The sequence below is a fragment of the Equus caballus genome, chromosome 17 (assembly GCF_041296265.1).
Source record: "Equus caballus isolate H_3958 breed thoroughbred chromosome 17, TB-T2T, whole genome shotgun sequence".
Lineage (NCBI taxonomy): Eukaryota > Metazoa > Chordata > Mammalia > Perissodactyla > Equidae > Equus > Equus caballus.
The window spans coordinates 18324301-18339308 of NC_091700.1; the positions used below are offsets into that span (position 1 = coordinate 18324301).

Here is a 15008-nt window from a genome sequence, read left to right on the forward strand (position 1 = left end):
ACTCAACTACTCTGCCACGGGACCGCACCGCGGCCCCCCCCCCCCCCCCACACACACACCGCGCGAGCTTACTTTTGAGGATTGGTGGTTTTTTTTTTTTTTTTTTTTGAGGAAGATTAGCCCTGAGCTAACTGCTGGCAATCCTCCTCTTTGTTGAGGAAGACTGGCCCTGAGCTAACATCCATGCCCATCTTCCTCTACTTTATATGTGGGATGCCTGCCACAGCATGGTGTGCCAAGCGGTGCCATGTCTGCACCCCAGATCTGGACCGGGAAACCCCAGGCTGCCAAAGCGGAATGTGCGCACTTAACCACTGCGCCACTCGGCCGCCCCCTGTTTTTTTTTTTCAGTCTGTATAAGGGAGATAATAAGGGAGATAATAATGATTTTACTTCATGGGGTTGCTTTAATGTTTAACTGACCTGAATATTTGCCTCATAATAAGCATTAAATAAATGCTAACTATTACCAGATGAACGTACTTGTAATTTTTAAAAAAATTTAGTTGAATAAATTATGAAAATTTTGAACCAAAATGTTGTTCAGCATATTTCAACTTTTAAAACTTTCTGTAGCAGTAATGTTAAAAAATTTTCTCATGTTTACTTAAAATTAAGTGAAGGCCTTATATGAAGGTTTCCCCTTGCGTACATTATTGTTTTACCATAAAGAAGTCCCTTGTTGAGGAGCTGTTTTAGAGTAATGGTGTATATATTTTACTTTTTGAAAATACATTTAAAGTATATTAGAATATAGAATGGTAATTTGTAGATCTTTGGGTAAAGCAAATAGTCACCTCTTAAGCTTTTAAATAGAATTATCCATTTTCATTAAAGCAGATATAAATGTATCTTTTGTCATTTTCTAATATTAGCATATCTTCCACTCTGACACAGACACAGCTCTTGCCCTAAGAGGAATGACAAGCGCTTTTGGAATTGAGCTTTGTACATAGAGTTTGAATCTTGATGTTGTCTTGGAATCTTCGGCAGTTTTAATTAATGTGTCTCAGCTACCATTTTGTTATAGAGAAAAGTTAATATCTGTTTTATTTGACTCAAAGGGATTGTTGTCACAGTTAAGTGAAAATAAAATGAAACCTTTTCTATAAAATATTGTATGAGTTATTAAAAACATTTCATTTTTGTTGCCATGTTGAATGGGATACGGTGCCCTCCAGACACTAGAACTTGGTTTAACTAGGATGCTTAATGGTCAGAGAATAACACAGTGTATGTAAAATAAGAGCTAGATTGTATACCTTGACATTTAAATAATGATATTACTTAAAAATAACTCTGGTAGTTAAAGTGAACATACTAGCTTTTGCCTTCTGGCCTTTCTGCAAATATTTGGGACAATTGAATGTTTACTCTGTGCCCAGGCAGTGTTTTAAGCTCTAGACATTCAATGAGAAGACAGGCTATTTATGGTCTCTCCACAGTATTTCATTAAAAAGTTGGTGTGCCTGTATTTAATGTCTGTGAAAAGTGCCTATCTCTATCCATCTTGTATCTGGAGATTGATATCCCTTCGTCTTTAACTAGCACTTTGTCAACTTCATGTCATCTTCTCTCACTGACTCCTGTTTTTCTCTATTCATTCAGATGCTTAGCTGCCTGACATTCTTTCTAGTTTAATGTAGAATTAAAGTGCAACTTCTTGATCACCTCCCCTCCTCAAACTCCCTGCTCCTCCTAGCAAACTACGTCTGTCAGTATGGTGTGATCCTTCCAGAGTTTTTTCCTTCATGAATTTACATGAAAATATATGTACTTTAGGAAAAATATAGTGTGTGTGTGTGTGTGTGTGTATGGGTTTTGGGGGAATGCATAACATTGTAGTAATACTCTTTGTGTTCTGTAACTTTTTTCCAGTCAACAGGATATCTTGTAAATCTTTTCATATCAGTAAGATCTACTTTTTTTTTTTTTTTTTTTTTGCTGAGGAAAATTCGACCTGAGCTAACATCTATTGCCCATCTTCTTCTATTTTGTGTGTGGATTGCCATCACAACATGGCTGCTGATGAATGGTGTAGGTATGTGCCCAGAAACTGAACCTGGGCCCTGCCAGACTTAACCAGTAGGCCATGGGGCTGGCCTCCAAGATCTACTTTTTAAAAAACCCTAATCTGTTCACTTTCTTGCATCTCCTGTGACCACCACCCTTGTTTCAGCAACTATCGTCTCCCACTTAGATCACGTCCATCTAGTTGGTTTCTTTGCTTCCAGTCTTGCCCTCTGATAATCCATTTCGCACATAGCAGCAAGAGTGATTTATTTAAAACGTAAATGAGATTTTGTCAGCCTTTAGGTGAAAATGCTGTAATGTTTCCTATTACAGAAAATCCAAGCTTCTGCCTTCAGAATTCCTGATTTCAGATGGTGGTGATGTTTACCTGTTTTGTTTATTGATTTTTCTAAGACAGTGTTTGGTGCATACTAGGTGCTCTAAATCTTTGTTAAGTGCACTTAATGAATTAACTTGCTGGCCTTGGTGAGTTGCTTGTGCCTGTTTTTCTATCTCATCTCATACTATTCTTCCCCACCTCCCTTGTTCCAGCCACATTGGCCTTTGCTCTGTTGCTTGAATTCACCAACCTCATTTCCTTTAGGCTTCTGCAGGAGCTGTTTTCTTTGCCTGGAATGCCCTTCCTCCAATTTTCCCACAGTTGGATTTTTCTTTTCAGATTTCTCTGTAAATATCACCTGCTCACCAAAGTAGTTGGTGTAGTATCTCTTCACTCTGTTATTCTGTTTTTTAAAAATTTAAACTTAGTTTTAAAAATAAGTGAGAAATCATGTTCAAAAATTAAGAAAATATGCAGTGAACAATTTCTCCATCCTTGTCACCCATCTGCCAAAGTGATGTTAGTGTCTTTATCCTTCTGCGTGGCTTGCTATAGCAATATAAGCAAATGGCCATATATGTGAAGTAGTAAGTTTTCTTAAACTGGTCGTTTTTTTTTTTTTTTCCTTAAACTGGGCTAAGTGACTTTATTAGAGAAAGAGGATTACAAAGATTTTAAAAGTTGGCATTGGAGCTTTTGAACCAGTCTTTAAGATCTGTATAACCACTGTCTCATCATCTTGTCAGATAACCTACTCTCCGAAAATGAGGCTACCGTGTATAAACAACTTTAAATTCCCATTCATCCCATCTGCAGATTTACCTACAATCTGTACTCACCCTTCATTTTTTTCCCTCCTAGTTGTTAGGTTCCCCCCTCCCCCCCCCCCCCCCCCCTTCCAGCTTTGTTCTTTTTCCTCCCTGTTTATTTAGTCTTTGAGATTAAGGTGCTTCATGTTCAGGATTAGTTCTACTCCCACCCGTGCCTATGACCTCATTGTCTCCATCTGCTCACGAACTTTCCTTCTTTTCTGTCTCTTTACTGTCAACTCTGCTGTCCTTTTGGTTTCAGCATAGCCCTGCATATATAGTAAGTGCTCAGATAATATTAGTTTGAATATAGCAGAGTGATGAATAGTTTGGACTATTGGGTTATAAAGATCTAGGTATATGTTCTAACCTGTGACTTGACAGGTTAGTTAGCATCTGTAATCCCCAATTTCTTAATCATTAAAATGGGACAAATACTCTAACTATATCAAGGGTTGTTTTGAAGATGTAATTAAGAAGTGGATTGTGTTAATTTCCTCTGCCTGTTGTAGCAAATTACCACAAATTTGCTGGCTTAAAACAACAGAATTTTCTGTCAGGGTTCTGGAGGTCAGAAGTCAGAAATTAGTGACGCTGGGCTCAAGTCCAGGTGTCAGCAGGGCCATGCTTCCTCCAGAGGCTCTGGGGGAGAATGTGCTCCTTGCCTCGGCTCCTGTAATCCTCGTCACACTGCCTGCTCTTGTGTCTGTAGTCTCCCTCCACCTCCCTTTGTATGGGCATTTGTGATTGCATTTAGGGTCCACCCAGATAATATCATTTTTAAATCTTTAACCTTAATCGTATCTGCAAAGACCCTTTTTCCATATAAGGTAGCATTTACAGGTTTCAGGAATTAGGATCTGGTATCTTTGGGAGCCATTATTCAGCCCGATATGTGGGTATTAAGCCCACAGCATAGTGCCTGGCAAATAAGGCTTTAAACTTTCTGGATAGGGTCAGGAAAGATTTCAGATGCTCGGGAGGATTTAATCATACAGTTACATGGGAGACTGAATATGAGAAGAAGGGATACAAAAAAGATGAAGTAAGGGATTAGGGATTAGATCATATCATTTTATTTAATACAGTGGATAAATGGGATAAATGTAGAGAAGGGATTTTTATTGTCAGATTTTGGTTATTTTCCTGTTTAGATGTGTGTAGGAGGATTTATCTGTTTTCAGTGTTGAAGTTTATAGGGTAAATAATGTGGCAGAAAGGAGGTGGTGGAAGTGAGAATATACTGCATGTTACTGAAAATTGGATAATTACCTTTTTATATTGCAAGAAGTTCACATGTAAACTATATGAAATGATTAGTGAATGAGAGAAGATCACAGAATGGATATCAAATTTTTCCTGGATGTTAGATAAGAATGATTGTTATTTAGAATAAAAAAGAAAGTAAAAGTACTTTTAAAAAAATCCTTCAATTAGAATAACATAAAAAATCATACACCGACATTTATATTCTTTTTCTTTTTTCCATCTCTTAACAGGTTCTTTGGCATGGACGCAGGTTCAGTAGGAGGATTAGAATTGACTGATCAGACTCCTGTTTTATTAGGGAGTACGGCCATGGCAACTAGTCTTACGAATGTAGGAAATTCATTTAGTGGTCCATCTAATCCTTTAGTTTCTAGATCTAATAAATTTCAAAACTCATCAGTGGAAGATGATGATGATGTTGTTTTTATCGAACCTGTACAACCTCCCCCACCTTCTGCACCAGTGGTAGCTGATCAAAGAACCATAACATTTACATCATCAAAAAATGAAGAACTGCAAGGAAATGATTCCAAAATTCTTCTTTCCTCAAAAGAGTTGGCGTCTCAGAAGGGAAGTATAAGTGAGACAATTGTCATTGATGATGAAGAGGACATGGAAACAAATCAAGGGCAAGAGAAAAATTCCTCCAATTTTATTGAACGGAGACCTCCTGAGACTAAAAACAGAACCAATGATGTGGATTTCTCCACTTCCAGTTTTTCAAGAAGTAAGGTAAATGCAGGAATGGGTAATAGTGGTATCACCACAGAACCAGACTCTGAAATTCAGATTGCTAATGTTACAACCTTAGAAACAGGTGTAAGCTCGGTGAATGATGGCCAATTAGAAAATACTGACGGGCGAGATATGAACTTAATGATTACACATGTAACATCACTGCAGAATACCAACTTGGGAGATGTCTCTAACGGACTGCAGTCAAGTAGTTTTGGTGTTAATATACAAACATACACCCCATCTTTAACTTCACAGACCAAGACTGCAGTAGGACCTTTTAATCCTGGTAGAATGAATGTGGCAGGAGACGTATTTCAGAATGGAGAATCTGCAACTCATCATAATCCTGGTAAGCAGTAACTGATTTTTTACCCCATGTAAATGAATTTAAACTTTGGCTGAGTCTTTTTTCATTGTAGTAATTGGTGCTACCTTGGTTTGTTTATTCATGTAAGCTATATTACTTTTATTGACTTTTACATTTGAAATTTTAGCTAATAAGTGATGTGAAAACGTATAGTATTTCGCTGCAGATTATTAGAAAATTAACCACATAAATTTATGTCTAAGCAACTTTTAGGAATAGTCTTTACATTCACCACCACTAAAGTCTGACAGTTTGATATCTTATTTGTCATACACTCACTTTTTGTTACTATATTTTTAGTAGTATTGTTTTAATGTATAAATAGAGAATTAAGAAAAATAGCACACTTAAGCAATACAATATTATATAATTATTGCATTTAGATTTTTTCTACTTTTGTTTAATTTTGACTGCCTATCTGATTTTAATTTTTATTTATTAGCATTGTATTATTAATTTTTTTTATATTTGAAGCTTGGTAGATTTCTTGATGATTTGAAAAATTTTTCTGCAGGTAGCTTTGCCCTGTGAAAACATTAAAACAGGGAAGTTATAAGAACTCTGTGGCTTTTTCATGACCATGTCTGTGTATGTCCCTTTTTTTTTCACCTCTGCCCCCAGGCCTGTGTGTGTCTGTCTTCCTCTGTCTTTCTCATATCCCTCTCTGTCTGCTTCATTCTTTCATCATTTTTGGCTCGTTAGCAACTTAGCAGCCTAGGAATTGTGGAGAAAAATAAGAAATGACTAAAACCTAGGCAGTGTAGAGTGCACTATGAAATGCTAGTCATCTTTCTTTTTAAATTATTTTTTTGGTTATGAGATTAATGTCTAATTATTGAAGAATGTTTGGAAAATCTATAATTAAAAAAGGGAAAAAAATCCCCTATGCTCTTGTTAATTAAAGATTACCACTGTTAATGCTTTGAGTGGTTGTCTTTCAGTCTTTTTGCTTTGTATATTTTAACTTGGATGAAGTGCAGCTCTGTATAATTTTGCTTCCTATTTTTTCCTGATTTACTATTACATTGTGTTTTCTCAAACCATTGATGTTATTTATACACAAAAGTTTTAATGGCTGCACAGTGGGCATGGATATACCATTCCCGTATGTGGCTTTTACTATTGTTTCCCATATTTTGATATTGTAGATCTATGATGAACATATTTGTTCAAATTTCTGACTATTCCTTTATTCCTAGAAGTGAAGTTACTGGGCCAAAGGATATCACTACCCCTGTCCCTCCAAAGATAATTTGGTTTAAAAAATGTATCTGGTTTATGATAATTTTCAAAGAAACATGTTCTTTATTACTCAGTTTTGAAAATTTCTTATGCCCTCCAAGACCCTTTACCCCTATATGTGTGTATATATTTGTAGTAGGTCAGTGAGTGTGTGGGATGTATGTGTGAGTTTGTTCGAGTGTTTTTTGTTTTTTTTTAAAGATTTCGTTTTTCCTTTTTCTTCCTAAAGCCCCCCAGTACATAGTTGTATATATTTTAGTCGTGGGTCCTTCTAGTTATGGTACGTGGAACGCCGCCTCAGCATGGCTTGATGAGCTGTGCCGTGTCCGTGCCCAGGATCCGAACCGGTGAAACCCTGGGCCGCTGAAGCAGAGCGTGCTAACTTAACCACTCGGCCACAGGGCCAGCCCCCCATATGAGTGTTTTTAAGTTGTGGAAATATATTTTCATATTGCCTTCCAGAAAGTTCTTACCAATTTATACTACTACCACAGTGTTTTTCCTTGTAACCTTACGTATCACATAAAAGTTTAAGAAGCGATAATGTTCAAATTAGTTTCAAAATAGCTATTTTGTCTTTCTTGTAATTATAAATGTATTAAAAACATAAGAGTGTGAAAAAGAAAACATTCAATGTCACCATTGAGAATGGTGCATTTAATTCTAAACCTCAGATCATCGTATAGTATAGTTTTGCAAACTCTCCCCTTTTATCTGCCCCTTTAAATACCTAACAGTAGATCTTGAACTTTTGACCATGTCCAGCATATGTTTGATTTGTTAATTCTCTGGTTAGCTCGGTTCCAGTTTTTACTATTTAAATAATTCTTAAGAATATTCTTATACATGTATCTTGTGATACTTATTTCCTAAGGAATATTGCTGGGTCAAAGGGACATATCATTATAAGAATTGTGTTCCTGTTTGCTCACTCTCTTACACAAGAGAATGTAAAATACTCATCAGAAAAACTAAACAAATACACCTCTTGCTCTTGCATTTATGAGTTAGACTTGTGATTATGTGCTGTTTTTATTTGTAATAGAGAGTTATAAAATCATGGCTATTTATTCTGTCTCTTGGACTAATTGTAACTTGGGCAAATTAAAATGCTATCCCTTTTTGTTCCTTGTATAAAATAGAGGGTTTAGATAAAGTGATTAGGTCCCTTCTTATTCCTAAAAGCATTTTGATGTTGGAAGAGGAGAAAACTTTAAAGTAGGGTTGAAATATGGATAAAGGGAGCCATTGCATTATTTATAGAAGGCCTAAAATTAAATTGAAAAAAAAAGCAAGTGTTTTTTTTCCTTTTTTTCTTTTTGAGGAAGATTAGCCCTGAGCTAACTGCTGCCAGTCCTCCTCTTTTTGCTGAGGAAGGCTGGCCCTGAGCTAACATCCGTGCCCATCTTCCTCTACTTTATATGTGGGACGCCTACCACAGCATGGCTTGCCAGGCAGTGCCATGTCCGTACCCGGGATCCAAACCGGCGAACCCCAGGCCGCCAAAGAGAAACGTGCGCACTTAACCACTGTGCCACCGGGTTGGCTCCCAAATGTGTTTTTTCAAAATTAAGTTAATAGATGCCCTTAAGTTTAGATAGATTCCTTTGAATATATAGTCAAATGCTTAGCCTACAAAATTGAAAATCCTAAGGAGCCATTATTTGTGTTGCAAAAAGCTGTTCCTTCTAGCACATGTTCAAATATGATTTTTAGTTGAAGGCCCTTTATAAGATGGAATTGCCAGTTCTTTCAGTGATGTACTTTTTTGTATTCATTAGTAGTGTTTCCTATTTATTAAAATTGGTCAGGTACCCGGAGAGAATAGCAGGATTCCAGAATGTACTCTGTTTACTCTGTGTTTAAAGTATATACTTTGGAGGGATATTGTGGAATAAGGTAGAATTTGAATAGCAGTGTATGTAGCCCCTTGAAACCATTAGGTTGATAGACTGGATCAGAACCAGGAAATTGCTCTCTTGGTAGTAAAGAAGTTTTTCTGAGCTCTGGATATATTTGTACTTCCTGTGGAAGGAAAAGAAAATTATTTCTCAAATGGAAGGGCAGCTTTTATGTATGGAAGTTCAAAATTCAGAAGACACTAGAAAGGAAAAAAATTACAAGAGACCAAAGTAGTAGAAATTGGAAGCGGTGGCCTGAAAGATTTCAGAATGAAAAAAGGTTGTGGTATTGGTAGTGTGGTGAGAGGCCTGTGGAACTGTAACTGGTGCGGTAAGCTGGAGACTTCCTGCTAAGTACCAAAGAAGCTGACTGTTAAAGAGAGAAGAGATGAATAGCTGCCCTCTAGTGTTAACATTACACGTATCTTTTAGTGCTGAGCTATGCTGAAACTGTTTGTAGTGGTTGTGTAATATGGTGTCGGATTTGTCACTGAATGTTGTCTTAACATCATCATTTCTCTGTAACACTCTAATTTCTTTGATATTATGTGGTATATTTAGAGGCTGTGGAACTAAACATATATATGGAAAAGCTGTTCTTAAAAAGATATTTTGAGGGGCCAGCCTAGTGGCATAGTGGTTAAGTTTGTGTGCTCTGCTTCAGTGGCCCGGGCTCGCAGGTTCAGATCCCGGGTGCCGACCTAGCACTGCTTGTCAAGCCTCGCAGTGGCGGCATCCCACATAAAATAGAGGAAGATTGGCACAAATGTTAGCTCAGAGACAATCTTCCTCAAGCAAAAAAAAAAGATGTTTTGAATCTAATCTTAAATAAACTTTGTCAGACCTGTATTATATTTGCCAAAACTTAATGGTTGGTCAAGATTTTATTATACTTTTATGTCAGTGTTTGTATTCCTTGCTTAAAGTAATATTCTGTAAATTAATCCTTCCTGTTTAATAACTAATGGCTAATACCTTTTAGTGCTTCCTATATGCTAGTCACCATGCTTTATTATACCCATTATCTCATTTAATGTCCTTTGTAGGAGGTTGGTACCATTTCCAGTTTAGAGAAGAGTTAGGCACAGAGTTTAAGTAACTTCCAGTCTAGTAAGTGATGGAGCGTAAATGTCAGCCAGCCATTCTTACTGGAAAACTTGTGTCCTTTACCTCTTTGCTATGCTGCTGCCTTATTAGTGTTTTAAACTTGTACAAAATGAGAACTTAAACTATGTCTCTGATATAAATTTCAATGTGTGTAAATACCTGTTTCATTACTCTTTCTTGTGCCTTTTGTTTTTAAGATTCTTGGATCTCCCAGTCAGCATCATTTCCCCGTAATCAGAAACAGCCAGGGGTGGATTCTTTATCACCAGTGGCCTCGCTTCCTAAACAGATTTTCCAGCCTTCAGCCCAACAGCAACCCACTAAACCAGTGAAAGTCACTTGTGCAAACTGCAAAAAACCTTTACAGAAGGGACAGACAGCTTATCAACGAAAAGGATCTGCTCACCTCTTTTGTTCTACCACCTGCCTTTCTTCCTTCTCTCACAAGCCTGCTCCAAAGAAACTCTGTGTTATGTGTAAAAAGTAAGGTTTACCTTTCAACATAATTCCATGTGGTTGAGTATTGGTGGTATAAAATGTCTTAAGAGGTGAATTACTGTGTTTTAAAAATTGGTAAGCTAGTTGTTTGAATCTTAAAGCCAAACTCATTGTAATAGCTTTGAAGGGTTCTCTATCAAAGCCAGGTGGCTTGCCTTCCATTTGGATGGGCTTGGGGGTTGATTTAGATACTGTAGGCCCTTGTAATTAATTTTGTCTGTAATCTTGATTGAGCTCCTTGAATCTGTAAAAATACCTACATGCTTACTTACTCTATTAATTATAAGAATTTAGTTCTAGCCAGATAAAATTGTTAAGCAGTTTATGTATGCCTAGTTCTGTATGGGTCAAACTTTATACTATTTTTATGTTAAGATTATTTAAACAAAATTGGACTTTGTTTATTTTTGTTTTCAACATTAAGTCGTTAGAATACTCACTGTTTTAAGCCTCAGGTACCATTTTGTGCCAGCCTTGAAGAGACAGTCTTCTCTTCTGCCATTTTTCAGGTCTGGTTTCACTAGTTAAAAACAAGTGGAATAATGGTATATTATGTGCAAAATCAAACCAGGTGGATTTTCTGTACCTTCTGTTGGAGCAGCCCAAGTTTGTGAGGATATTTTTAGATCTTAGAACTTTGCAAAGGGCTTAGTGCTCTGTACAAGTTTGGTGAATTCAAAGAGTGAAACAATTGTTATAGAATTTTTCGGTTGCTTTGTATACTCTGATCTTGAAATTCAGAATTAAGGGAAACTTCAAAGGTCATCAATTTTGTCATTTACTGACATTTCTGATTACAGTTGGAAAGCTGTACAGAATGGTAGGTGGAGTTATTTTGGGTTATGGGGGTGTATTTAAGTTTAATTATCCTCTTAGAATGCATGTAATACTCCTGTAACCTAAATATCTCATGCTTTCTGCTTAACGCATGGCAAAGGAATTGAATAGATATTGCAAGTTATAGTTCAGTAAATTAGGCCTTGATATTAAACTCCATATAAATAATAACTGCCTTTTTTTTTTGTTTCCAAGATCTGAAAGCCTCGTTAAGGAGTTTTGCAGATAAATTGGGTAGTGGCAAGGATTTAATAGTATAAAATGATTTCGCTTCCTAATGTTGTGTGTTCATTTTTTATTGCCAAGAGTTTTTAAAGAGTAAAGATGATTTAATGGATCTGAAAATGGTGTTTGATTCCTGGGATTCAACCTATGAAAATTAAAAATGTCAGTTATTACTCGTATATTTGATTTATTTTAAAATAGAATTTTACTTTGTTATTCCTCTCATTTTTCAGAGATATAACTACAATGAAAGGAACCATTGTTGCTCAAGTGGATTCAAGTGAGTCCTTCCAGGAATTCTGTAGTACGTCTTGTTTGTCTCTTTATGAAGACAAGCAGAATCCTACTAAAGGAGCTCTAAATAAATCAAGATGTACAATTTGTGGTAAACTAACAGAGGTTTGTATTTTTGTGCTTTATCATTTACTTCTAGCTAATGGGAATATTTTTAACAGTTATGACATAGTCTTTGATCAGTGTATTTTTCCTTAAAAGTGAGAATATATAAAGTCTTTATAAGTATCCCATTCTCCCATAGAGAGAATGATTTAGGAAAAATTAAAATATAATATTAATTGACTATTTTTTTCTAGAGGTTGAGAGCACTCCTAGGCAAAACCAGTGTTTAAATAAATAGGCTGACTACACAAGAAAGACAATAATTTTGCTTAAGAAGTAGAGCAAGTGGAGGGAATATTTTTTGATAAACTTCACAATGTTAATATGGTCTTAAAGTTTTTGCATGTGACTAAAGAAAAAGGAACCTTGTGTATACATACCTCATTTGAATTCTTTATAATATTGGTTTTCTCTCCCTTCCCTTTTCTAGAAGAGCAGTGTACTTACAGTTTCTTGTAGATTTGTCTGAAGATTTCCAGTCTGTTTAAAACTAACACTGTCCAGACTGGCTTGTTTCCTATCAGTCTTAGATACTTCTAGAGAAGTTTGTAGTGATGTCACTGGTGGTTCCCCTCCTTAGCCCCCTGCCAGACCATATATTCTTTATGTGTATAAAAAGAGTTCAAAGAATAGTGAAATGGGCTTTGTCTTTACATTTCCATAGACAAACCTTCCACTGAAAAATTATTGAACCATTCTCTTTCTGTTGGAGCACCTTGTTAGTTAGCTGCTTGACATACTCCTTTGTTTTTTAAAATTTTGTTTGTTGTTTTTCTTTTAGATTCGCCATGAAGTTAGCTTTAAAAATATGACTCATAAGCTGTGCAGTGACCACTGCTTTAATAGATACAGAATGGCCAATGGTTTAATAATGAATTGTTGTGAACAGTGTGGAGAGTACTTGCCCAGCAAAGGTGCTGGAAACAATGTCCTGGTGATTGATGGTCAGCAGAAAAGATTTTGCTGTCAAAGTTGTGTCAGTGAATACAAACAGGTAACTCATGATCTAATCAAAATTGGCCATTCTTTTGAATGTGTTTTAAATTGCTGTAGTAGTTTTACTCTAACAGCATTTGTTAGCCAGATTTATTTTGGAATCTCATTTAATTTTGTTATTGTTTTCACATCTTGGAAATGACATATCTCAAATGAATACTGAAATATATGTAGATTATTGGAAATAAACTTGCGATTTTATGTATAAAGGTAAATGCTGCCAGAATGGCTCCTCTTTTCAATTTTCTTTTTTGGATGATGGAAGAGGGGTTGCAAATAGGGCTTTTCAAATGGTTAAGGCTTAGCTTAGGAATGATTATCTTATTTATATTTCAATTTTAAGGTTCATTTAAATTTTAAAGTCTTTTTGATGTAGTTTGTTTTTTTATTTATCCATATGATTCAAAAGTAAAATGTGCATAAAAAGATGTACGTAGAGAAATCCAGCTCCCATTTCTATCTTCTCTTGGTTCCTACTCATTCTTTATAGATATCGATTTTTTCAGTTCTTAGTATTTTATGTTTTTTGTTCTTTCTGAAAAATTCAGGAAATATGTAATTCATTCTTAGTTTCTGTTTTTTCTATTTAAAGGTGGCAAACTGTATGTACCATATTGCACCTTCCATTTTTCGCTTCACAGCATTTTTTGGAAATAATTCCTTATCAATGTATATATATAGACCTTCCTCATTCTTTTTATGGCTGCATTAGTTAAATTTTCAGGAATTTTGTGAGCTAGTTGTTAAAAACACCCATTATTAAAACTTAAATTATAGAAACTTATAGATAAATTATATTTGTATCAGTCTGCTAGGGCTACCATAACAAAATTGAAGACTGGAGGTTTCAAACAACAGAGATTTATTTTCTCACAGCTCTGGAGGCTAGAAGTCCAAGATTAAGATGCCTTTCTGGGTTGGTTTCTGGTGAGATCACTCTTCCAGGCTTGTAGAAAGTCTCCGTAGATAGTCTCCGTCTTGCTGTGTCCTCACATGGTCTTTCCTCTGTGTGCAGAAGGAAAGAGAGGTATCTCAGGTATCTCTTCCTCTTACTATAAAGATATCAGTCCTATCTGATTAGGACCTCACCCTTAGGACTTATTTAACTTTAACTGCTAATAAGGACTCTAAGTCCTAATTCCAAATACAAGCTCTTAGGGAGTAAGGGCTTCAAGATAGGAATTTTGAGAGGACACAGTTCATACCATAACAGTTTTGAAAACAAAAAAAAATAAATATTCAAAACCTAACACTTCCTAATTATTTTATTACATTTAAATATTAGCTATACTTCTAAGGTTATTTACATCTATTGTATTTGTATCATGGAAATATATATAATGGTGTGCTTCTGTGCATCTGTTACCAATTTCATGTTTAGTTTGTTGTTGGCAGCCTGAAAATAGCCATAGTGGGAGTATTTTCATGGCAAATGCTGTAAATTATGGTGCATTTCCTCACCTTCCAAGAGCTAGTAGTTAACCATATGCAAGACAACACTGGTCGGAACAGTCGTTTATTTGATCACTCTGCTGTTGATTTTGCTGTTAGTTTTGAAATCAGAAAATGAGTTCTCCAACTTTGTTCTTTTTCAAGATTGTTCAGATATCGTAGACCCATTCCAATTTTATATGAATTTGAGGATCGGCTTTTCCTTTTCTGCAGCAAAGGCTATTAGAATTTTGATCGTCATTGCATTGATTCTTTAGATTGCTTTGGGTAGTGTCGACATTTCAGCAATGTTAAATCTTCCTATCTATGAACATGGGATGTCTTCCCCTCTATTTAAGTCTTTCTTAATTTCTTTTCAGTAGTCTTTTGTAGTTTAAGTGTACAAGTCTTCACCTCTTGGGTTATATTTATTTCTAGGTATTCTTTTAGACACTTTTGTTAATGGAATTGCTTTACTAATTTCTTCTTCAGATTGTACATTGCTAGTGTTTAGAAGCACAGCTCATATTTGAGTGTTGATGTTGTACCCTGCAACTTTCTTGAATTTGTTTGTTAGCTCTAGCTTTATTGTGGATCCCTTTGGATTGCGTCTGTATAGGGTCATGTCATCTGTACAATGTGATAATTTTACTTCTTCCTGTCTAGTTTGAATGCCGTTTGTTTCTTTTTCCTAATTATTCTGTCTGGAACTTTCACTATTATGTTGAGTGTAAGTGGTGAAAGTGGGCACCCTTGTCTTGTTCCTAATCTTAGAGGAAAAACTGTCTTCACCATTGAGTATGATGTTAGCTGTGGGTCGTTCATATATGGCTTTT

General features: G+C 35.8%; 1 protein-coding gene across 24 annotated transcripts in view; it reads left to right on the forward strand.

The window, feature by feature from the left end:
- ZMYM2 (zinc finger MYM-type containing 2) overlaps nucleotides 1–15008 on the forward strand; it is a 94439-nt gene that overhangs the window by 25454 nt on the left and 53977 nt on the right. For 9 of the 24 annotated variants that reach the window (XM_070239435.1, XM_023621358.2, XM_070239430.1 and 6 more), the window contains 5 exons: nucleotides 4662–5163; nucleotides 5425–5518; nucleotides 9984–10269; nucleotides 11580–11745; nucleotides 12527–12739. In XM_070239435.1, the coding sequence (XP_070095536.1) occupies nucleotides 4662–5163; nucleotides 5425–5518; nucleotides 9984–10269; nucleotides 11580–11745; nucleotides 12527–12739 (1261 nt within the window). Of the gene's footprint in view, nucleotides 1–1878; nucleotides 2042–4661; nucleotides 5519–9983; nucleotides 10270–11579; nucleotides 11746–12526; nucleotides 12740–15008 lie in introns of all 24 variants that reach the window. The other 15 variants (XM_023621357.2, XM_070239419.1, XM_070239423.1 and 12 more) reach the window with 5 other exon arrangements.